Genomic DNA, 25,196 nt, shown 5'->3' with positions numbered 1-25,196 from the left:
GGCCAAGACATTTATATATTTTTTACTTTTTTTTATATGGTCTTCTCATAAACTCAAGGAAAGACAATAAAATCACAATCAAACCGATCAACCCATCTTATGATCACCTCCATTATTCTCAGTCCTCCATCCTTCTCGTGCCTCGCTGGAAACATTGGGAAAGTGAGGATACAAAGACAGGTAGTCCTAAGTAAATGGGAACCGGAATTTAATGATGCATCACATAATTAGGATATGTTTTATCATTTTATTTACAAAATAATGTATGATATAGCATATATATGTGCAATATAACACAATATAATGATCTGAATGCAATCAGATTCCACCATGGTTTTTTTTTTTGCGGATCTGCCAAGGTCAACCAGGAGTTCAAAGCAGGAGTGAAATCCAGCAGGTTTTGACAGGTTCTGGAGAACCGGTAGTGGAAATTTTGAGTAGTTCGGAGAACCAGCAGCGGAAATTTTGAGCAGTTCGGAGAATCCGCCAATGCCACCTCTGGCTGGCCCCAGAGTGGGATGGGAATGGAGATTTTGCAATATCTTTCCCCCAGAAGTGGGGAGGGAATGGGGATTTTGCAGTATCCTTGCCCTGGAGTGGGGTGTGAATGGAGATTTTGCAGTATCCTTGCCCTGGAGTGGGGTGGGAATGGAGATTTTGCAATATCTTTCCCCCAGAAGTGGGGAGGGAATGGGGATTTTGCAGTATCCTTGCCCTGGAGTGGGGTGTGAATGGAGATTTTGCAGTATCCTTGCCCTGGAGTGGGGTGGGAATGGAGATTTTGCAATATCCTTCCCCTGCCATACCCACCAAGCCACACCACGCCCACCAAGCCACATCCACAGAACCGGTAGTAAAAAAATTTGGATTTCACCACTGGTTCAAAGTAAAGTGTTTCCAACATAAAAACTTCTGAGGTAAGAGGCCTTTGTTAGAAACATGTCAGCCTCTTTAGTGTGGGCTATCTCCTAAACACTGATGATGTTACCTAGTTTGGGTAATGAAACCTCTGCAAGACAACAAAGCAAGCTCACAGAGCACCAAGGACCCCCCCATTTCAACTCTGAGCTACAAATATTATCCTTTACTGATAGGGCAGAGGGAAAAGGAAAGATATAGGAATGCCGCCCCCCCCCCACAAAAAACCAACATTCCTATTATTTGTTTGAATGAAAATCAAACTGCTTGCAGTTATCTTTCTAGAGATTCTGTAAGAAAATTGTTCGTCTCTGTTCCGATGCTCTCCAGGTGAAATTAGATTATGGGTAGTTGGGCTGGCCAGAGATGATGGTAGTTGTAGTCCAACACAACTGAAGACCACCGAAATAAACAGTCCCTTGGCCACCCTCTCCTCCCAGATCAAACCCTTTTAAAATTATCATTTTTTTTTTGTCATATGGACGCTTTAAAGTCGGTGATTCCTGCACCCCTTATCCACCACGCTTTGCACAGAGTGGGGGGAAGGAAGTGGAGGAGGGGGAGAAAAGAAGCGGCTTCGTTCATGTTTACACTGAGCCCCAGGAAAATGACGCGAACTCATTTTCGTGCAACCCAGCCTGGCTTTGCTTTCGGTTATCGTTGCAGAGAAGCGGCACCCAGCGGGAGGAGGCGGAGGAGGACTTGCTCAAATGGCGGCTATGTCCTGCCGGGCATAAGGCAGAAGCCTCACCTGACATCTTCTGCGGTGTTTTCTCGGTTTCCTCTTAAATTTAAGAGGAGCCGGGCACAAAAAAAGCCATTACCAGGAGTGGGGTTCGAACCCACGCGGACATGCGTCCATTGGATCTTAAGTCCAACGCCTTAACCACTCGGCCATCCTGGTACGGTTATAAGCCCCACCAGCAGGCACTCTTACATAGAGCGAGCTCCTGGGTCACCGTCTCGTCTTTTTTTTTTTTTTTGCTTGCTCCTGCCAAGGTACGGCGGGCCCCGCTTGAGTCGAATTTACGGGCGGAGGGGAGAGATTTAACCGCGCTCGGCGACTTCTTCCTTCTCTTCTCCCTCCGCCCGCTCTAAGCGTTCTTTATTCGGCGCGCGGGAGGGCGCAGAAAGAGAGGAAAGTACAACCCGGATTTCAAGGGAATAAAAAAAGCACGCGAGCGGTCGGAAGTAGCCTCCTTCAAAGTACCTTCCTCAAACAATTGGCAAACCTTTAGCAGATTTCGCGAAAGCAGCTTTTTTTAAAAAGCTACAACCTTCCTTCGCTGCCAAGCAAGTCGCACAACCGTGTTCCTGCCACTGAAGGAAGGTTGGGCTGATTACATGGCCAGTGACGTAGTTAAATGTTTGGGTTCACACATAGTATAAAGCCCAGGTTTGTTTTAGAAGACTGTGCCATCTCTGGCTGGCTTGGGCACAGCAAGCTAACTAAAGTTGGTTTAGTGATGGTTTGAATGAAACTGTGCCTGGCTGGGTTGAGACCAGTTAAGGTGAGAGTCCAAATATATCCCAAGATGGCATAAGAGAATCTGTGAAGCTTTGCTGACTTCTGGAAAAAGTCTTTTCCTGAACCTAATCTAGTCCACCTTGCTTTCATGATTCTTACCTGAGGAGGTGTTTATTCTTCCCCTCCCATCTTTTTGATAATAGATATATTAGAGGCTGTACTGTACAGCTAGTCCTCAACTTACAACCATTCCTTTAGCGACTGTTCAAATGCACTGGAAAAAGTGACGTGTGACCAGTTTTCACACAACTGTAGCAGCATCCCCAGTGTGATCAAAATTCCAGCACTTGGCAACTGCATGTATTTGTGATAGTTGCACTGTCCTGGGATCACATAATCACAATTTTTGACTTTCTCAGCTGGCTTCTGACAAGCCAAGCCAATGGGGGGGGGAAGCTAGATTCACTTAATGACCACTTGATTCACTTAATGGCAGTGATTCATTTAACAACATTTAACAAAAAAAGGTTGTAAAACGGAGCACAACTCACTTAGCACTTAGTAACAAGGGAAAATTTGGGCTTGGTAAGTTGAGGACTACCTGTAGTTCCCTTGCTTGTACTTTTAATGCTAACTTTTCTACTGAAATATGCTTCTTTGGTCATTTAATACTGAAATATAATATTAAACATAGATCTAAATAAATATGTGTTTCTGAAGGGAAGGTAGGGGAGAGGAGAGGGAGAAGGAGAGAGAGAGGAAGGGAGAAGGCGAGAGACAGGAAGGGAGAGGAGAGGAGGAGAGAGGGAGAGGAGAAGAGATATGGGCTATGGGGATAGTTCCGTGATGGCGAACCTATGGCACGCGTGCCACAGGTGGCACGCGGAGCCATATCGGTGGGCACGCGAGCTCAGCTCTGGCACTCATGCACACGCCAGCCAGCTGGTTTTCGGGCCTTCTGGGCTTACCGGAAGTTGGCAAACAGGCCATTTCCGGCCTCTGGAAGGCCTCCGGGGGGGAGGCCATTTTTGCCCTCCCCAGGCTCCAGGAAAGCCTCTGGAGCCTGGGGAGGGTGAAAAATGGGCCTACTGGGCCCACCGGGCCATCTCGTGCCAAAAGCAGGGGGAGTGCGGGGGGTCACGCATGCATGTGTGGGGGAGCAGGGTGCATAGAATTATGGATGTGGGCACACATCCATACACACACGACCCACCCCCGCTCCCCCCGCTTTTGGCACGCAATGGCAAAAAGGTTAGCCATCACTGGGATAGTTCATTAAAACCTCTTAGGTTTCCTCCCCATCAGGTCCCTTTTGATGTCGGCCATGCAGCTGCTTTTGAAAGTGAGGGATCTTTCAGAATTGGTTTCTAATATAATGGGGCATGAATCTAGGTCCTTGGGGAAAGAAAAGCTGTCTTACAGCTAACCTGCTGAATGAAATAACTTTTTGCATTCCTTCTTCTTCAGTCTATGTATTTGTGCTTCAGGATTACGATAGCCCTAAGCTTTTGTGTAAAACTTTACTGGCTTGTTTACAGAATAATTTATGTGAAAAAATGAAAGATAGCTAGTTTACAGAATAGTTTACAGAGTTAGTTAACAGAATGACTAGTGTCAAAATAAATGAATAAGTAAAGGCCCGTCCCCATTCCAGTTTCATAGTGTGAAAGAAAAAGGAAGCAAGTAACTCGAGAAAGAGAAAGAATTCAAACTCAGTAATGAATTGTGTTGAAGTAAACTGAATTGTTCCTGTTGAGGCATTGCCCAAATGTATTTTGAAAATATTGGTTAAGTTCCCCCATATTTCTCCTATATTTACATTTACTGATATAAACTCAAAATTTCAAGTCTGAAGTCCCATTTTATGACTTTTCTTGCCACAGTTAAGTGAATCATTGCAGTTGTTAAATTAGTAACAGTTGTTAAGTGAATCTAGCTTTCCACTGACTACTTGTCAGAAGGTCGTAAAAGCTGATCACATGACCCAGCCCCCTGCAACCATCATAAATATGAGTCAGTTGTCAAGCATCCGATTTTGATCACGTGACCATGGAGAATGCTGCAATGTTCGTAAGTGTGAAAAACAGTCATAAGTCACTTTTTCAGTACCGTTGTAACATCAAACAGTCACTACATGAACTGTTGTAAGTCAAGGACTTGCCTGTATTATACAGGGAGAAACAACCAGATGAGAAGTAGAAAAACAATAAGAGACTCTTAACAACCATTTTCTTCAGAATGATCTGTCCTCAATCTGGCCCTTTATATCTTCCCATAGTGCACCAATTATTGCTATAATTGAGTCCATTTTTGCATTGTTATTCATCCTCTTCCCTATCCTTCCACCTTTTGTAACATTATGGACTTCTCAAGGAAGCTTGGTTTTTTCCTGCTTAAAATATAATTTGAACTGATTCATTTATGCCTCAGATGAGAACTCTAGATTAATTTCTTCTATGCTCTATTAATTTGTTTTCTTGGGTTATATGATGCTGTCAAGAATCTTCTCCAGCATCAAAATTCAAAAGCAGTAGTATTCTTTTTATCCTGCATCTTTGGCATTTTCTTCATTTCATACCCAGCTCTGTGCAGTTCTGATCTAACAGACATGTAAGTTAGGCCATCTGAGTATCTTTTCCAAGGATTGCCTGTGAAGTCTGATTAATATTACTCAGTCATAGACTGCATTATATCTAATTAGTGTCTTTGCTATATAGCCTTATGAAAACAATGCTGTTCCTTCTTTCTTTTTCATGTAATGAGTAGTATCCAATTTCATCCAATTCAGTTTATTGATGCCTAGTATCTCAATCTACGATCCATTTTATCTCTGAGTTGAATTTTCCATGTTCATATTTATGTCCCACATTCGCTCTGTAATTCTTTCTTTGCAACTTTGGTTTTCTTTCTCTGCATGGCAACATTAGCAACCAGATTGCTGGAAGGCTTTAATGGAGCTGCATCATAGATACTATTAGCACTCCAAAAGATCCTCAGCTCCTCTAGTAGCATGTAGTGCAGTGGTGGGCAACTGTAGCCCTTTTACAACCTGTGGACTTCATCTCAGGAATTCTGGGAGTTGCCCACCTCTGATGTAATGTATCATTTGACCTGACAGGCCCATCACCTGGCACTATCAGTAATTTCATTTATTCATTTATTTAAATGTATTGGCCACCCAACTCCAATTTTATAGTGTCTATTCGTGGGGGTTTTCTTAGTAAAATACAGAAGTGGTTTACCATTGTCGTCTTCTACACAATACGAAATGATGGTTTTGCTGCTGTCACTAATAGGATCATCTTCCTCCCATTGTTAGTTAACTACTTTGAACGTTCATAAGAAACAGTCCTATTGAATCAGACATTTGGTTTCTTACACTAACCAACCAGATGTGGTTGGTTACTGCTACCAACCAGTTCTTAAAGTGAAAGAACTACCAATAAGTGAGATGTGAATGTATGTATCTAAAAACAAATAGAGTAGAATTTAATGCAAATACTGATACAAACACAAATAAAATATATGGAGGTGAGTAAAACTTTCCACTTTGTAAGCAAGAAACCACAAGTGATTCCAGCTTTTGCTTCTCTGTCCGATGTAAAGGTTGCTATTCTAATTCTGACTGCAGGCTGTTGTCCCTTCCCCCAATTATGTAATATAACTTGTGACTTGGCAGTTGGGAAATGGCCCTAAAAACCTCAAAGAGCTTTAAATATCAACAGATGGTTTTATGCTACTTTGTATGGTAATGTGACACTTCAAAATTAAATTTACCTCCGTTTTAACACTTTTTAGTTGAAGTGACAGAGTCCAAGTCAAATGACGGATAGAGCATGAATGCTTATTATGTGCATTTTTTAAAAAATAACAAAAAACAACAGATCTATAGTTACAGTCCTGAAAGGCCACTTCCTGAGGTTCAACTTCCAATGCAAAAAACGGGCAGGAGAAAATATCCCTACAAGGAATTTTCAATACACACACACACACACACAGAGAGAGAGAGAGAGAGAGAGAGAGAGAGAGATTAAGCTCTCTACCATCACACACATACTCCAATTTCCTGTAGCTGTTCATTGAATTTTAAAAAATGCATACAAATTGCATTTTTGCAGTTATGGCTACATTTAAAAAGTGAGAATGTCAACGATTCAGTTGATTGTGTAGCAATAGGCCCTGTTAAATACAGTTTGGAAATCTTAATGATTTCACATTTCTACTAGACTAGAGTTTCTTAACCTTGACATTTAAAGCTCTTTGAGGTTTTTAGGGCCATTTCCCAACTGCTGAGTCACAACTTATAAAAATATAACTGATCACAACTGATCACAATATCCAGCATTCCTCAGGTAGCCTGCCTGCTGGGGAATGCTGGGAGGTGAAGTCCATACATCTTAAAGTTGCCAAGACTGAGAAACCCTGATCAGTGGGGCTGACTAGATGGGGATCCTTATTCTTTATCTCCCAACCTAACCACCCTCACAGGTTATCAATAGGAAGTGGGAGGGAAATCATGTGTATTATGAGTTCTTAAAGGAAAGATAGATTAGGCAAACTTTTGTTTTAATCTGTTAAAGCAGAGGTCTTCAAACTTGGCAGCTTTAAAACTTGTGGACTTCAACTCCCAGAATTCTCCAGCCAGCTCTGGGAGTTGAAGTCCACAAGTCTTAAAGCTGCCAAGTTTGAAGACATCTGTGTTAAAGGCAACATGGCTGCATGGGCAATATGCTAGGAATTGCATCACATGTTTTCTGCAGAAAACAGAAAGTCAGAGCCAAAGATAATGGGAGCCACTTATTTTTTTTTTTTCCTAAACTCTTCTTTTCACCTCTGATACCTCTTTTCCTCTCTTTTTTCCTTCTACATTCAACAGGCTATTAGCTAACTTTTCTAAATGTCAAACATAATCAGATGAAAGAACTTTGGAAATGATGTTGGTCCACATAAAATTAAATCAATTCAGTCAATCAATCAATTCAGCTTATTGTTGTCAGAGACTAACACAAATGATAAACAAAATAAAGTTTGAGAGAATTAAAAATCAGTTAACTAATATCTATAAGAGGGATCCAGGATGTTGACTATATTAAAGTATAATGTAAACATTAAAATTATGAAATTAAGTCAAAGATTGAATGTGGCTATAGGGCCCCATGTTTTTCAGCCCTAAACTACAAGAACAATGAGATACAAATGTAGCATATATATATGAATCCATTAGTCATGTTTTTATTCCATCTGGGAATTATTTCAATAAGAAAGTAACAAAAAAAGAAACAGACTTGGGCAATCACACAAGTCATTTCAAATTATTTCCAAATTGCTAAGAGTTTCTTAAAATGCACATCCTTTTTGTTGTGACACTCTCTGGTTTGCATTTTATAGGTTGACTTTGTGATGGTTAATAGAGCTAGGGTAATTTTCTGTTACAGTAATCCATTTGGAAATTACACAGATTGATATGTTTGACAAATAAATTAGATCTAATGCTTCCTTAAGGAAAACAACACAATTGTTCTGTGGATAGAGTCCAGGAAAAACAAAGTAGTGTTTATTATGTCATTTTTTTTACTAAGGTGATATAAAACCATTGCATTTCAAGAGGAGGTTATCAAGCAGATTTGTGCAAAATCAGCTAAGAATGGAGACACAACTTTTTATATAGGGAAATAAATGACAGCATAGACAAGAACAGTAAAATGGGGGGGAGGGGCAGTCAAAAAATCAAGATGGCAGTGTGATCAAAGCTACACCTCTTTGTGTATTTGTGCAACACCCACGTGTCTACAACATAAGCAGGGGTTTTGATTGATAGACTGTGACAATTACTGTATTGACTTTTTACCCTTCTACAGTTCCATTGTATGAAAAACACACTGGCTTATATACAAATGTTGATTGGATTGATGCATAATACTAAACATCATATGCTTAGTTCTAATGATTTATCTTTCTCTAATAAACCATGATTATGATTTTTGACTTACCACAGTGTGGATCTTTCTTTGAAAATGGCAGTGGTTGTGTTTGTGTAACATGTATGCCTCTAGCTTCACATGTTGTTCCTGCAAACCAATTATGGTAACTGCTATAGACAAATCATGTTTGTGCTTTAAGAATGATTAAAGAGCTGCAGACTGTTGAGGAGACGAGACTGGTTCCATCACTTCTTGAGCTCACAAAAGCCCTCAAGACTTGGTTATGTCAGCCAGCCTAGGGAAGCCAGAAGACATTATTGCTATTGTTGTTGTTAGCATCCCTTTGCCTACTATTTCTGGTCTTAGCTTTGTTTTTATATTTTTAATGTTTGATGATGATGGTGATTTGGGGTTTATTTATTGTTTAAGCTTTGTTATTTGCTGGCCAGAGTTACATGTTTTGTGAGATGGATAGTTATGTCAATTGGCTAGATAAATAAATAGTCACCTTGTAGGGGGAGATGGGCAGCATAAAAATGTAATTAATAGCCCTGCCACAATCTACAGAGACTAAGCATTCCATGCAAACACATGATGCCCAGATTCATTCATTCTATTCATGGCATATTCACATCTGTTACAATTGCACAGCTTCATATATCTTTAGTGAAGTATGCATACTAAATCCTGTTTTTTATATACACCTCTCTTCCCTTGATTAGAGGAAAGTACTTATTCAGTCAAAGGGGCAAGACAGAAGTACAACTCTCTTGTCATTCACTTAGTTGAAGCAATTGTACTTTGCTTTTACTTTTATGTAGTTCTATAATGTGAAATGGGCTGAGAAGTGATTTTGTGTTTGCAAGCCAAAATGAAATAATAATATATGTATGTTTTATTACTACACACACTGAATTTCAGATATGGTACAGAATACACATTCAGAACACACACATTACACTGAGTAATGGCTTAACCAAGGTCTACAGAAGGAATCACAAATGGTTCGGTTGACACAATATACAAAGTCAAAACCAAACAAACAATTTAGCAAGATGTGTTAATAAGATCCTGTGCTCTACAGTGTGGACAGCTAATAGATCTCTGGAGGATTTACACAGATCAGCAAGAATTTCTGACTCATTACTTAATCAGCAGCTATGTAGCCCCCACATCTTTCCATTTAAATTGTGTATTACTACTGAAATGAATAAAAGGTGGAGACAGAGAAAAGTAATTATGTATGTGTGGAAGAAGAAATATGCATTTCCTTCAACGTCATTATTTATTAGTTAATGGATCTTAGTGTTCCAGTTAAAAAAACAAATTGGATCCACAGATGCCTACCCCACTATTCTTCTAGAGAATTCATACAATATTGATAACCCAAAGATTTGTAGTTTAGGATGACAGTAATCATAATGACAACAACAAATGTTTTGCTCTGAATCTGATTTTTTTCAGTGGTGGGATTCAAATAATTTAACAACTGGTTCTCTGCCTTAATGATTTCTTCCAACAATCAGCTCACCAAACTGCTCAGAAAGTTAATAACCAGTTCTCCTGAAGTGGTGCGAACTGGCTAAATCCCACCACTGGATGTTTTCATATGTAAGAGAGTAGAAGACTCTCATTTCTAATGTTTTGTTTATCTGTTTAACAAAAAAGCATAAATTTCAATAACCGAACGCTTTGAAAAATTCATTGTTTAAAAATGGTTATTACTCATTTAAAAAAGAAGGTGCAAGTATATAAATGAAAAACTTATCAATTTTTGGAAAAATATTTTAATTAGTGATTTAATTATCATAAACTTACAAAATACTGCCACCAAATTTATATTACTTATTTACATTTGTCTGAAGAAACGTGATACACTGAAAACATGAATTTTACCCACAAGTCTCAGACTTATGAATGAATCCTTTTTTTTTTTTTTTTTTTGAAGCTGGTCTTTCAACAATTAAATGAAGGAGATTCTTGGTTTCAGCTTTTTCTGCTCTGATTATCCTCAAACAGACAGATAAACTAGCGTGACTAAAACAAATCTTAAGCATGGAAGATCTATTGCTTTGGATGTTTCTTTTTGACTTAATGGGTTTTTTCTAATCTCCCCTACACCCCAGCCAATATACAGATGAAAGCATCCCTTTTGCTTCCTCAGACACAGATTGCTAAAATTCAGACAAAGGCTAAAGAATGAGTCAAATCCCATCTCCTTTAGGGATCTGCTGAGGCCACAAAAGGGATGCTAGCAGGTTGCAGGCAGTCCCTAGGCTGCACATTTTGCATGCCAGCACAAGAAACAGCCACACAATTTCACAATGTCTGATTTCTGATCCCCTCTATTTGTCATTCCTGTAAGACTTCCAGACTGCTATTAGCTACAGAGATAATAGCTCCAATCTAACTTTGACATATTGTGTAAATGAGACCACATTTTCAAATATTGGGGACTGTACTTTGGTTCCATTACCAATAAGTTTCTCCCTGACAATCTAAACTATGGGGTAAAAAGCGAAGGACTTTCTTTATATAATAATTAGGATAAATATTTTTCTCATGTAATTTATAACAATGCATTTTAGAAATGTATACCTTATAGGAAATTTTTTATCAAAACTCTAAACTCAACTATGAATACGAGATGTCTAAACTGCATTATCCATGTAATACAGTTTATATATAATTTATAATTAGGGTTCATAATTTCTTCCATATTTATTTTCTCCAAGAAAAAAAAACTGGCAATTGCAATTGCTCCCTTAAAAATCCATAGGATGTATTTATTTGGGAATAATTTATTACCCACCTCATCAAAATTTCCCGTGGTTTTACATAGGTTCTGGTATGCCTTTCATTTTGGTAGCAATGTGGGGGTTGGTAATCTTGTTTCTTATTACATAAGTTGAAATATATGAGTGGGTAGGAATCTGTGGCCCTTTAGATGTTTTCAGACTCCAACTTCAATCCACCAGCATAGCTAATTGTCAGATATGATGTAGTCCAACAACATCTATGGAGTCACAGGTTCCCAACTTTGGTATGTACCATACTGCTACTGTCCTTTGGTTTTCATAAGAAACATACACATATATAATTAATAACAAATATGATAACCATAAAGAGATGAGCACAAATTATAAGCATTCCCATAACACTGATCTAGTGGCTTCAAGAAGATAGTTAGCCTTTAAGGCATGATAAACAGCAGCAAAGGATTGTTCGGCAAGGATGTTTTCTCCGATATTCAAGTGCTCTCCTCACTTCGTCTTTAGCTTCTCCAACATATTCTTGGACATTCTGCATGTTGAACGCAATGACATCAAAGGTGTCGGCCTGCTCTTCCACCAGCAATGCCACCTGTAGGAAAAGTTCATGGACTTCTTTGATTCGAGATTCAAGCTTCATCAGCTCTTTGTGCCGGGTTTCTATCTCATTCAAGGCAGAGCGAGCTCCTTTTGTGTCAGACAGCAGGTTCTCAGAGAATACATCCCAGCGGCCTTGTTCAATTATGTCCTCTATCTGGTTTCCAGACACTTCTTTGCCCATGATTTCCAGCTGCCGCTGAATCCTAACTTTGCAATTGTCTCGCTCTTTCATCTCAGTTTCATTGTAATTAAACATGGCTTCCTGAAAAGCATGCATGAGATCGACATAATGGTCCTTGCACACACGGGTTACAATTGCATTTTCACCGTATTTTGTTTCTGCATCTTCACTCAGATCTCTCAGAACCTGAAGTTTTCTGTGGATCTCTTCCCCACGGACCTTAATGTCCTTTGCTATGGTATTTGTGTCTCGCTTTATGCTACTGAAACGACGCATTGATGTCAGGAAGCGACTGTTTTGTTTTCCCAAGCGTCTCACATCTTCCTTCAGACGGTGATTGTTTGTTCGAATCTCGTGAATGTTTTTGTAAAGATTTGCTACGGCATGATCAGTTTCAAAAAGAAGTATTTCATGAGGTCTTTGAAAGTCATCCTCAGCATCTCCAGTATGTTGGCTGTGCAGCCTAGATAATTCATAAAACTCCAAGAGTCTGTCTCTCATTTTTGTCCTAGGAAGAAAAAGTGAATAAGTCAGATAGCAGTGATGAAGATAGATTTCTTTTAATTACCATATATAGATTGAAGTTTGATATACCACATATTTCCATATCAATCAGAAATATTCCATATTAATCAGAAAAATACTATCTATCAGAAAGACACTAACTTTCTGATTAATTACTGAATTTCATGAATCCCTTTGTTCTATTGATAAATCAGAATATTTATAGATCCCCTTTGTAGAAGTAGGAAATATTTAACTCAACCTTTCTCATTCTAAGGCCCTCCAAGTATGAATTTAGAGTATTCTGAGTAACTATTCACAGGTATACATAGAGGATACTAGGCTGAGAAATAATGTAAATCACAGAAATGTACATTGCTATTCAAATAGAAAACAAAACTGATGTATATCGAAACCAAGAGGTTTTCTGTACATTAATTCTGTACAAAAGCAGAATTTCCCACAAGAAATTTAAAGCAAAAACCTGGGGGAAATCTTATTGATATTGGAGTTATTTTAAGAAGATTCTCCAGGAGATATTTTTGCTATTTGTGCAGTTTCGCTTCTAACTACTTCAAAAGAGCTGATCTCATAAACTTGTCTACTTACTGTTTTATGTCCACTTTTGAAAAGTCAGTCAAATAGTTAAGATATTACTCTTTACTTATCATCCAAGGCCTTCCACTATTTCATTTATTCATTAAACTTTTATTCATCTGAAGATTTCAGGGGAATTACAGCTCTGAAAAATAGGCTGGGCTGAGAGAATAGTGAATGGATCAATTTAAACTCTGAGCTGGGCTTCAGGTTCTGTCTTACCTTAGCACTACATTCAGTCCACTACAATAGACTGCTTCTCTTGGACACCAAGTGGCAGCTGGAAAATAAATACTTCCATCTGGTCAGAGTTTGAGTTTATAAAGATAATAGCCACAAGCTCAAACCTCTTAGACATGAACCCATGACCCAGAATTAATTTATTAAGAGGACATTAAATATGCTAATGATTTACTGAAGAGATCCCCACACTTTTCATCTTATTGACCCCTTCATGAAATTCCACATTGTTCGTTGAACCCCATGCTATTTTAAGTATTATGAGTAATACTTAAAGTACCATAATACTTTAAGTATTATGAGTAATAATTACTTTGAATAGTCACATTGACCATTGGAAGTCAATATTGATCACTTTGGGGACCACTTTGGGATTTGGGGACCAATCCCACTTTAGTGGGATTGTCATGCTGGTCAATCAGTCAAACATCATCCATGGGGTGGGGGACATAGATGAATTAAAATGTCAAAGATGCAAATATCTTCCATTTTAAATTTTAAATATTATCAGCTGAATCGATACTTGACTAGAGTAAATTATTCCATGAAGCTTAATATTTTTTTTGCACTTGAGTCAGAAGCCCCAAGGCACATCTGGGCTGAAAGGATTAACTACCTTTGCCCTGGGAATGCCCAGTTGGGGGCTCCTTTCATATCCCCAGCAGGAGCTAGAGTGAAAGACAAGAGCTCAACCCCACCCCTTGGCCGCTCTCGGGGTCTCGAACATGGGCTTGCTAACCTCCTGCCCAGCATCCTAACCACTTGTGGCACTATACTCTTGTATGAAACTATCATACTGACTAAATTTGAACTATTTATCTGCTGCTGAGTTGCAGCATAAATTCCTCCTTAGCATAATTTTTCTTAAAAACCCAGCTTTTATTTAGTAATCATATATACGAATTTTTATTTCCTTTTTTAAACATTGAAGTGCTTGATAACTAGAGAGCAGATGCAGCACCGTAAATTAATTGCATCTACAGACTCATTAAACTTTGTAGTAGTTAATCAATTCATAATTTCACAATAAAACTTTACTAATTAGATTGTTTCAGATGTACTATTTCAGTAAAATGACTTTTAAAAATATTTATCCAACATTTGGCTTCTCAGGAAACATCCTTTTTTTGGTCAACCAAATACCCACCATTAATGTTTCATAAGAAAATGCCTTTAAAGTAAAACTTTATAATAAACAACAGCAGGGTGGAATAGAGTACAAGAGAATCTAGGTATCCACAAATAAACTGTAAGGTTACGTCAAGTTGACAGTGATGCTTCCATCTTTCCAGTCAAACTGCATTCCTTACTCTTACCACACTTTTTATGCTACCTCTACATTTGACACGTTACTCAAGAAATCTGTCCTTCCACTCAGTATTCACAGCGTAACATGTTTTTTATTCTTTTGAAACAAGAATCAAGACATGTGCACTATTTTGAAAACGATCACTGTTGCAATAACAAGCAGGAAATTTGGCATCGCAAGGCATTACAAATATACCTGCACTGGTGAGATTTCACCTCAAGTATTAAATACAGTTCAGAAGACCACCATTTAAGAAGGATTCAGAAGAACTGGAACTACGTCACAGAAGGGCAACCAGGATGGCTCAGGAGCTAGTAATTAAATCCTGTGGGGGGAAAAAAAGAATAGAAGCATTTTAAATGTTTAGCACAGAAGCTGAGAAGGATATGATAGTACTTTTTAAATACCTGAATATTGTATGAGGCCAAGACATGTTCCCAAGCAAAAACCTTGCCCCAAGAGATTGAAATTGGGGGGGATGGGTAGTTTTGGGTTAGGGTTGATTGGATTTTCCCCCCCCCCCATTTTTTGAATATAAACGGGCTATAAAATGAGTGCCTGAAGATTTAAAGCAGCCATTCCATCTCTTAAATTCCTGAAATTTCCCCTCAAAAATGTATCCTAATTCTGCCCAATTTTGAAATGAATCCGTTGACATGAGATATTAAGCCTGGTGTCAAGCTGAGTCACGTTGCACACTCACTGTATCTTAGCCAGTTCTGCCAACAGGTGGAAGTAGATGGAACACTTTGTCCAGCTTTAATTATGGGACTGATTTTAACAATATCACTGTTTTATTGGCTTGTCAATGTTTTAATATGATTGCCCACTCAGGATTAAAATTGGGGGAGAAGAGAAATAGCAATAAAGAATAAAAGCATTTCCAGTGTTTAGCACTGAATCTGAGGAGGATATGATAGTACTTTTTAAATACCTGAATATTGTATGAGGCCAAGACATGTTCCCAAGCATTCCAGATGATAGGGCAGAAAATCAGATTTAAATTACAGGAAGCAGATGCCAAGAGATTATTAGCAAAGCCTCCCTAATATAAGAGCAACTGAAAAGGTGGACCCAGAGAGACACCATTGGTTCTTTTCATTGGATGTGTTCAAAAGGAGTTAGACAACTACTTGCCAGGAATGCTAGTTGGAATCCAGCACTAAGCTCAAGGTTTTCAACAAGACTCAATGGTGTAAAGCAGTAATTCTCAACCTTGACAACTTTAAGATGTATGGACTGATTCTCAGGGTTCTATACATTTTAAAGTTGCTTATGTTGAGAAACGCTGGTCTAAACAACTCCCGTTCTAGCTCTATGGGGCTATAATTCTTTAGACAGCTTCTGTCTACAAGAATTCTGTGAAGACTGAAGTCAAGGATTTTCTAATAGGATTCACCCTCAAATCTTTGAGTCCATCCCATTCCAAAATACCATAGTTGGTTGGGCCAGAACGTACATTCAATTTCACTTATACTTAAAATTAAATATATTTGATAGCTTCCTGTCAAGTGTTTAATCATGTGCCTCTTCTGTCACAGAACAAATGGCAGTTTGATAAGGGCTTCTAGAGGTCTGTGGGAGCTACATAGATAGATGTGGTTAGAAGAAAGACAAAAGGAAAGCTTCTAACCATTTTTCCCTTGTGTTTTTATGAGATGGCACAATCCACAATACATCACACATCTGATTAAATCCTAAGTTCATAGGTAAACCACTGGCAGCCTGACTCATCACCTAAAGGAAATATTGCTAATCACATCTTCATGCAGGAACAACCCACAGTTCTTATATAACAGCCACAGTACACATTTTGGAAAGTCATGAAGATTATGTTGCATTAACACTACAGCCACAAAATATTTGAAAATTTTTGTGCTGTCTGTGAACTGTTTCAATCAGACAAGCTTCAAATGCACATGATAAACTTACAGTTTGCATTGGCCTCCCAAAATTCAAAATCCAGGAACAATACAAAATTAGAATAGTTACAATTCCATCCATTTATAGTTCTTATTATATTTCTGTTTTTAAAAAGTTGATGGCTACCATCTGGAACCCTAGGTGATTTAATAATGTAAGAGGGAAAAAATCTTTTTTGTAGAAATATAGAAGAGGTGCAGCTTATAGGATAAATAAGAGGAAAATCAAGTAAGAAGAGAATTGATTAAAGCAGAAATGAGAGGAAAACCATTATTTCTCTCCTTCAAACAGGCCTTTCACTAATCTCATTCCATCCTTTTCTACTGGGTCTTAGCTTGTATTCTATAAGATTTGGTATTGATTTAAATTGGAACCCCCCAAAGTGGTCAATATCAACAACTTTGGGATTGATAAATGGCTGGAAGTATCAAGGGAAGTCAGTAAAGGTATGATAATTAATAGCAACAAACTGAATCTACAGTAGAAGAGCATGGTGACTACTAAAATACACCAATCTCCATCCATATATTAGTACCCTTATTGATGCTCATCAAATGCATCCCACCTACTGGTAGTTACGATATTAACAACTTCAGTAAAAATGGTATTTTAAATTTGATACTTTCATAATTATTGCCTATTTTTATGAAGTCGTTGTTTTTCAAAGAATTATTAAAGTAGTATTTATTAAATTATTTTCATATACATTTTCATAGTCATCACATCCCCTATAATAAGTGTTTGGGAATTGATGAGCAATCTGGAACTTCATAAAAGGAGTTCATGAGTTGAAGAGTTTGGGGACTCCTGATTTAAATGGTTAATAATTTAGCATGATACATTCTCCTTCAGAAACCTCTCCCATTGGAAGTAGAATTTGCTCCATGTTTTACGACAGGAATTGCTGGTATCCTCTAGAGCAGTGATGGCTAACCTTTTTGCCGTCACATACCAAAAGCGGGGGGTTGCAGGGGGGTCACACACACGTGGGCCCACACCCATAATTCAATGTCCCCCACCCCCCGCACTCCCCCCACTTTTAGCACATGATGGCACGGTGGGCCCGTTTTTTTGCCCTCCCCAGGCTCCAGAGGCTTTCTAGGAGCCTGGGGAGGGTGAAAACAGCCTTCCCCACTCCTCAGAGGCCCTCCAGAGGCCAGAAACAGCCCATTTCCTGACTTCCAGGAAGGCCCAAAAATTAGCTGGCACTGGAGCTGAGCTAGGGCAACGCTCGCATACCCACAGATATGGCTCCACATGCCACCTGTGGCACGCGTGCCATAGGTTTGCCATCATGGCTCTAGAGTTTCATTCTCAGTATGAAACTTTAAGATAATCATACATGAATTTCCTCTGTAGCTGCTTTTCTGCTCACAGCTGGCAGTTCCGTTTTTCATCACGAAAGCCAAAGTGCTACTGTATATGGCTTTGCCTAGTAATGCTGTGACAGCAGAGCTCTTTGGGGCAGGCTCTTATAGAACTCATTGTCACATCCTTCTAACTCTGGTACAAAGACATCCCACTAACCACTCTCAGAGAATGTGTCCTTGAGATATTGTCTTTATCTTGTTCCCAACCCACCACAGAGGCGAGCTTGCATTGGCCTATGACTGTAGTTTCTCAACAGTGTTTGTTCTCCTTGACAATCAATCAATGACGCTTTGCCGACATTGTGATCAATCATTTTGTGAGGGCTCGGATCACATGCCAAATTGGTCACTTTAAGCTGCTCCCTTCCTCTCTGATGGTTTAGTATTGTTCTACATGGCCTTTTGTGGGTTGAACTTAAGCAGCGATTGGATATCTGCTTCCAGAGAGATATTGGCCTACATATAGACCTGACCAGGACCTTCCAAAGCACTAATCAAGTCTTATTCAGGTTCCCAATTTAAAGAAATAGATTTCGTGCACATTTGATCTATCACTAAGATCTTGGATTTAGGATGACAACAGGACTACTGTAGTCACATGGAACTCACAACAACTCAGCAAATGCTTACTTGGATTTCAATGAAATATACTAAATTCTGTTTGACTAATACTTTAAGTGTTCCTTCAGGGTCACCTTAGAATTAGCTGATCATTTTTTAAGTCTCCAAGAGTTTCTTCAGACAGTCACTATTGATCTGCGGTTGTTTGTATGGATCCGAGCTTGGCTGGGAAAGGGTATTTATATATTTCTCCTGCTTCATTGTTTTTCATCTGAAAATCCCCATTTCCTTCTAATTTGGATCACACATTTTATTCAATGAGGCAGTCAGCAGTCCTGGAGGAAAGCCGATTGGGGTGGGTGACTTTAACTGAGAGACTGATTAATGGACATTCAACTCCTTTCTTCAAGCAGCCTGTCACCAGTCTTCCTCCTAGAGACCTTTTCAAAAGAAGGCATCAGCTGGCAGAGAATGTAAACTTAGGTTCTATTTTTGCTAAACTGGGATGATCACATCTCCATTGTACATATGAGCATGACTGAGAGAAAGTAAGACACTAGCTTGCTTCAGTAAGACAGAAATTCAGATAAATGGCTCTGTTGTGTAAGATAGTTAACCCAGGAGCACACAACTTTTTTTTTAAGGCAGAAAATATGGTAGGATTGGAGGGTGTATGCCAAAAGGTAGCAAAAAACAGGACACACATTACATCTAAAGTTAATTAAATGAAATAATTACTAGGCTTGTCAAATAATTTAGCTATCCAGGTGAAAGTACCTTCTGAACATTCAGGTGTCTACCTAGGCGATTCCAGCAGGTCTTAAAGGAACCATGCCGAGATTTTAATCAGTCACTAAAAGAAGCTGATATAGAAGAGATTGTCAAATGATTCACACAGTGAATACGATCCCCTCACCATGTATGAAATAATTTCCCCTTGTCATATTGAAATTTAACATTTCACAGCAAGTGGGGGGGGCACTTCAGGGACTGTGCTTAAAGTGCTTTAGGGGGCTGCCACAGTTTATCATCCCCTATTTAAATTGTATCTAAGCAAAACAGAAGGCAGGGGTCTATTGTTAATAAAGGAAGTGTGAAAAAAACATGTTAACAGCTTCACTGTGTTTAAATTTTTTATCTAGTGCCAAATGTCATCACATATCCCTTTTAATATCTCTTAAACTCATAGATTACCAGAGTAATACGAGTCATAAAACACCATTTGTAATTTCCAAGTTAATCTCTAGTTGTCTTGTAACAGCTAAGAAGCAAAATATGCACTGACGTATTATGACTAAGCACAGAGAGCACTGTACATTCTGCATTCAGTTACAGTACCTGTATTATCTAGTCACTTGATACATCACCCTTATAAGGTATATACTAATAAGTGACACAAAACCTCATGATTTTCATGCTCACAAGTGCTAGATGCATTACGTAATAAAGTTGATTACACAAATACTAACATGACATATCTAATTACTGAGCACAAATTCCCAGCATATCTCAGATTCTTTGTTTTTATCCTATACATTTTTATGATGTCTATCTATGTATATTCATGCCCAGGCATACAGAATGCTGAAATGCAAATGTGACAATTTATAACAAGCAAGAAATGCATGCAAAATTTAAAACAGCACTCCAAATAACAAAACAATTGATTGCTAGTTCTGACCTAGTGTTTTTTTCCATACATTCTGAGACCTTCCTTACAAATCTTAAAACAAGGTAGGATTTGGAAGAAAGCTCCAAAACCTTAAAGTATATTGTTTTTAATACCATATGTTAAAATTTTAAAAATTAAAATAAATTAAAATCTTAATAAATTAAACATATTAATTACTACATTAAAAATTAAACAACTTTATTATTGCTCATGAAGAAACTATGTCGTATGGTCATTGTTTCTTAATGTACTATCAACAGCATCCTATTCTTCCATACTCAGAAATAAGAGTCACTGAATTCGTTGAAGCATAATCCTTAGCAGATTAGTAGTTATATAAAATTAAAATTAGTAGCTGTAATCTAAGTGAGGCCTATCATGTAAGAATAATTAGTAAACATGCTCCCCACACATTGGGTTCCCGAAAAACTATTCAAGTTGTATTCTTCATATTTTTGTTAAATTTCAGCAAGGGTAACACTTGCTATTTTTTAACCACATTTGCCTTAATTTATATCTCAGGCAGGTAACTATAATATCTCTCCATCTTTGACAAGGTTGATCTTGAAGGGATCTTGAAGTGGCAAACACTGTAACTTTAATAGATGCTAGTTTACGGGAACTTTGGGATCATTCACTTCCTGCCCCAACTTTCCCTTTTTCAGATCGAGTTCTGGATTCAAACAAATGTCTTGGAGGCATAGTCTTATAGAATTCTTCCATGTTACAATTCTTAGACTACGCAGCATGAAACTAACATTTCAGTTCCCTCAACTTTCAATCCATATTTTACAACTGCATCCTGATATACTAGACTAGAGCAAAGCACTGAACTTTATTTTAAAAAGGTTCTTGAGTATGTGCAACTCTGTATCTCATTTTAATCCAAGATCAAGCGTAATACCAATACCGTGTTTCCCCCCAAAATAAGACCCTGTCTTATATTTTTTTGAACCCAAAATAAGTGCTTGGCCTTATTTTCGGGGAGGTTTTATTATTTTGTGGTGTGTGGAGGAAACCAGAGGAAATGGCGGGGACCAGCTGCACATGCGTTTAAATATTTTCAGGGAGGGCTTATTTTCAGGGGGGGTATTTTAGGGCATGAGCTCAAAAGCCCAATTGGGCTTATTATCAAGGGATGTCTTATTTTCAGGGAAACAGGGTACAACCACTGGAACTTACTTCTGCTGCCCTAATTCTAAAAACATTTATTTGGAAACCAGCATTGTTTTGTTGTAGAAAATAACAGCACACCCTTAAGGTAAAAACAAAACTAGTATCTGTAACTGTATGACTGACTGACTATCTATGGAGAGTCTCGGCCATCCAGGTCATTGTTGTCCCAAAGGTGCTTTTTCAAGAGGCAACTGGACTTTCTGGTTTTTGTTTGAAGACGTTTCGTTTCACATCCAAGAAGCTAAAGAAGCTGAAGAAGTTTCTTGGATGAAAAACATAATGTCTTCAAACAAAAAGAAGAAAGTCCAGCTGCCTCTTGAAAAAGCACCTTTGGGTCTGCCTGACTAGTTGTCCCTTTGCTATAAAGTGGTTTTAAAAATAAGAAGTTAAAAAATTATACTGCCTTGAAGAATTTCATCACCAGGGTGAAAATGTCAGCATGTCTGTGCCAGTCCAGATACCATACTGGGACTGGATGGTTTTGTCTCTGAGCAATCATGTGCTATACTGTAATTATCCAGGCCTGCAGGGCTCTGGGCCTGATGTTCTGTCCTAATAGCAGTAGAAGACACATATTAAAACATCTAGCCTCACTTATCTCACATAATATATACTGCTATTGGCATGCTCCCTCATCCTGATTCACCTGTGCTTGCCGACCTTCTAAATTTACTTCCTTTTCTTTTTACATGTTCACATCACATTTTTTTCCATTGAGCTGAGATCTCCTTTGGATCTCCTTATATTCCCTCACCTCCCACCCAAGATCCAGCCCTGCACCTCTTCTCAATACACTTCTTGCCAGTAGACCATTATTTAATTTCAAGCTGAAGGTATCTAGGAGTATAGTATTCTGGCCTGGCATCTTTGAATGATACTTATGAGATATTCTCCAAATGAAATACAAATATCCAGAAAAGTAAGCCATAAATTTGCTAACTGGGGATTATGGGAGAATCAATCTGACACATCTGGTGGGGACCACATGAGGTTCCCCTTAGCTATTTGGCTCATGACAGTAAAGGAACAAAGTTCATTTTGAATCAGTTTGGGGAAAGGCAGAAATATTCTCCTAAAATACCATTTTATGTCCAAAAGATAGTAATTTCATCATGTGCAAATGTATGAATTAAGGAATGCAACAATATCATACTAATATACACTAATAAACATTATAGGGAGTATAATGCAGATTATATTTGTATTGTATTCTACATTTCCTTTAAAGTTACAAAAGATTTTAAAACTTTAGTAGGCATTCCTGCTAAACATGAAAAACTACAAGGAAAGCTTTGAAAGTAACCAGCTATGAAAAATAAATTTAATCCTATTGAAAGCCTGAATTTAAAATATTTATTGAAAAAATATCCAGTGCAAGTTCTTATTTCATGGGTAATGTGTGAAAACATCTCTTTCAGAATGAAAATTCTTAATCAAATAACATTTTAAAAATATCCAAAAACTGAAAAGTTTTTTTTCTTATAATTAACTTTCACATTAGAATTGCTATGTTATGCTAGTAAGTACTATTCACAATAAAACGTATCAGCTTTAAAAATCATGGGTGCTCAGGACATATCTAATAGAGAAGTAAAACATCTACCAAAATTCTATAGAACAGAAGAAAGAGCCACTTTAGGTCCAATTTGTTCCCAAAGTAGGAACTTAGTTATGTAATCACTAGCATGATTAGTAGCCACAAATAATCTTATTTTTCCATGAATTTTTATCAACCATTTAAAGCCCCCTAGCAGATACTACAGCTGAACTCTGTGCTGCCTTTAAAACTTCCTCTTGCTTGTTTTCAGTTTTCTCATGGTCAGCCGGAGTCATTTCTGTTACTCAACTCCCAGCAAAAAAAAAAAAAAATTGTACATATCTCTGCCCTCACTTCCATCTCAGCCTCTTTGCTAAGCCCCAAAGCCACACACACAAGAGAGGTTTTGGTAGCCCTTTCTTTTCCAGCTATAGGCGTGATGATTTAAACTACACCTGGATCTTCTATTTCTCCACCATTCCCCTGAGAAAGCAGGGTTCAGGCTGCTGATGCCTCCGCGGACTGAACTCCAAACCTTTGACTCCAAACTTTATCAAATCAGCCAGCTGTGAGTTCATAGACACAAAAGAGACTCCCAGTGCAGGTGATAAAAAGCCCCCACTGTCATGGTTTGGGACTGTGCAATAAAGACTCCTTTCAAGCAGAGGTTATCTCCCACAGCCCCCACCTGGGAAATCAAGCAAACACTTACCCGCCTGAGCCGAGAAGAGAGTCATCGACTTCCCGCCGTGTCGCTGTCCAGCCAAGACTACGCTGCCTCGTGGGAAGAAGCACCTGTCAAGCCTTTCCATCCTGGGAGTTTCCACGCGGCGAGTCTTATCCCCGCCCCTGGCCCCGCCTGCGCGAAGCCCATTGGCTGCCTCTTGTTGCTTTTTTTTTTTTGAGTGCGTCAGGGATGAGGGATGATCTGGTACGTGTGGTGGAGTGATGAGTCTTCGTCTTGTGAACGGCGAGCGGGTGGGTGGAAGCTGCCTGGAAAGACGGCGGCGGTCGCTGCTGCGGGGCAGATGCCGGGCTCCCCGCGTCGATGATCTGCGGAATTCTTGGCAGGTTCCCCTGAGGTGTCATCGCAGCAAAGGCGTGAACCTGAAGCCCCGGTGTCAGCATCAGGGCAACTGCGCTACTTCTATTGCTCTCATCCATCCATCCATCCATCCATCCATCCATCCATCCTCCCATCCACACAGTTATATTTTTCAAAAAGCCGGCCAAAATTACTGCCGATTACCCGCAGAGAATATATAAGGAAAGATGGACACAAAACGTGTAAAGACTACTTCAGTTTTGGGTTGTTTTGTTTTGTTTTTAATTCCACGGGTGTTTTTGTGCAACAAAAAGCTCCCTGGAGAACAAAAGTTTATTTCACGGATTGATTCCCTTCTGGAAGACTCTTTGGGTTGGGTAGATGCTCAAGTTGTTTGGAAACAAAAGTCTGAGCATTAAAAGGAAGGCGGGAGAAAGGAGTATTGTGCAGTTTTATCAGAATAGGCATACTGTACATGTATCTCAACCCTTTGTTCTTGTTGGAATAATATTTATTAATCACATTTATATGGACACCCATCTCACATGAAAACTCAACCGAAAAATTCTGAAAAAATCACCATCACCATTTTTGTTGGGAACCTACACAAGACTTTACAAATCAGAATTGCATATACTCATTTCTGTTTTGATTTCCCATTTCTCCCTGTTGTTATACTCCCTATAATTGTTAATAATTTAACTGTACATCACAAGATGAATATATGTGGTGAAATAATTTTTATTCATATACTGTATGAGAGTACTTATATTTGTTAATATGTACCTGCTTATTTTTCTTCCCTTTTCTTTTTTGCCTCTTTTTTTGCATTTAAAGTAACACTTTATAACACTGTATATAAATAGTGTGAACTGGAATCAGCTCATATACCTATATCATAGGTATAAGCACATTTTAAAAAGCATTTAAAAAGTAATATTTTTCTTATTAATGGGAAGGAACCACTAATATAAATAAAATGTTTAAAAGTGTGTGTGTTTATATATATATATATATATATATATATATATATATATATATATGTATGTATGTATGTATGTATGTATGTATGTATGTATGTACAGTCAGGTCCAGAAATATTGGGACATCGACACAATTCTAACATCTTTGGCTCTATACACCACCACAATGGAGTTGGAATGAAACAAACACAATGTGCATTAACTACAGACTGTCAGCTTTAATTTGAGGGTATGTACATCCAACTCAGGTGAACGGTGTAGGACTTACAGCAGTTTGCATATGTGCCTCCCACTTGTTAAGGGACCAAAAGTAATGGGACAGAATAATAATCATAAATCAAACTTTCCCTTCTTAATACTTGATTGCAAATCCTTTGCAGTCAATCACAGCCTGAAGTCTGGAACGCATAGACATCACCA

At 38.5% G+C, this 25,196-nt stretch overlaps 1 protein-coding gene and 1 non-coding gene across 3 annotated transcripts; both read right to left on the bottom strand.

The window, feature by feature from the left end:
- Positions 1-1,739: 1,739 nt before the first annotated feature.
- Positions 1,740-1,822, bottom strand: TRNAL-UAA (transfer RNA leucine (anticodon UAA)). Its single transcript has one exon. It is a non-coding gene; the product is annotated as a tRNA-Leu (tRNA).
- A 7,357-nt stretch (positions 1,823-9,179) lies between these two features.
- On the bottom strand, positions 9,180-23,593 carry STX11 (syntaxin 11). 2 transcript variants are annotated; one of them, XM_034418957.3, is made up of 4 exons: positions 23,461-23,593; positions 14,705-14,834; positions 13,183-13,240; positions 9,180-12,367 (listed from the first exon to the last, which is right to left on the bottom strand). In XM_034418957.3, exon 4 carries the CDS (start codon positions 12,358-12,360, stop codon positions 11,494-11,496), a length of 867 nt encoding a protein of 288 aa, XP_034274848.1. In that variant the 5' UTR covers positions 12,361-12,367; positions 13,183-13,240; positions 14,705-14,834; positions 23,461-23,593; the 3' UTR covers positions 9,180-11,493. The 2 variants fall into 2 exon arrangements, with proteins under 2 accessions (XP_034274848.1, XP_034274846.1); XM_034418955.3 differs by lacking the exon at positions 13,183-13,240.
- Positions 23,594-25,196: the final 1,603 nt, after the last annotated feature.

This window comes from Pantherophis guttatus, chromosome 1, assembly GCF_059756535.1.
Source record: "Pantherophis guttatus breed Tessera chromosome 1, ASM5975653v1, whole genome shotgun sequence".
Lineage (NCBI taxonomy): Eukaryota > Metazoa > Chordata > Lepidosauria > Squamata > Colubridae > Pantherophis > Pantherophis guttatus.
The sequence above is the reverse complement of the archived record's forward strand: the minus strand, read 5'-3'. Positions and strand labels throughout refer to the sequence as shown.

Coding starts and splice junctions, on each gene's coding strand:
- STX11 (XM_034418957.3), bottom strand. CDS start 12,360: ATGAGAGACAGACTCTTGGAGTTTTATGAATTATCTAGGCTGCACAGC.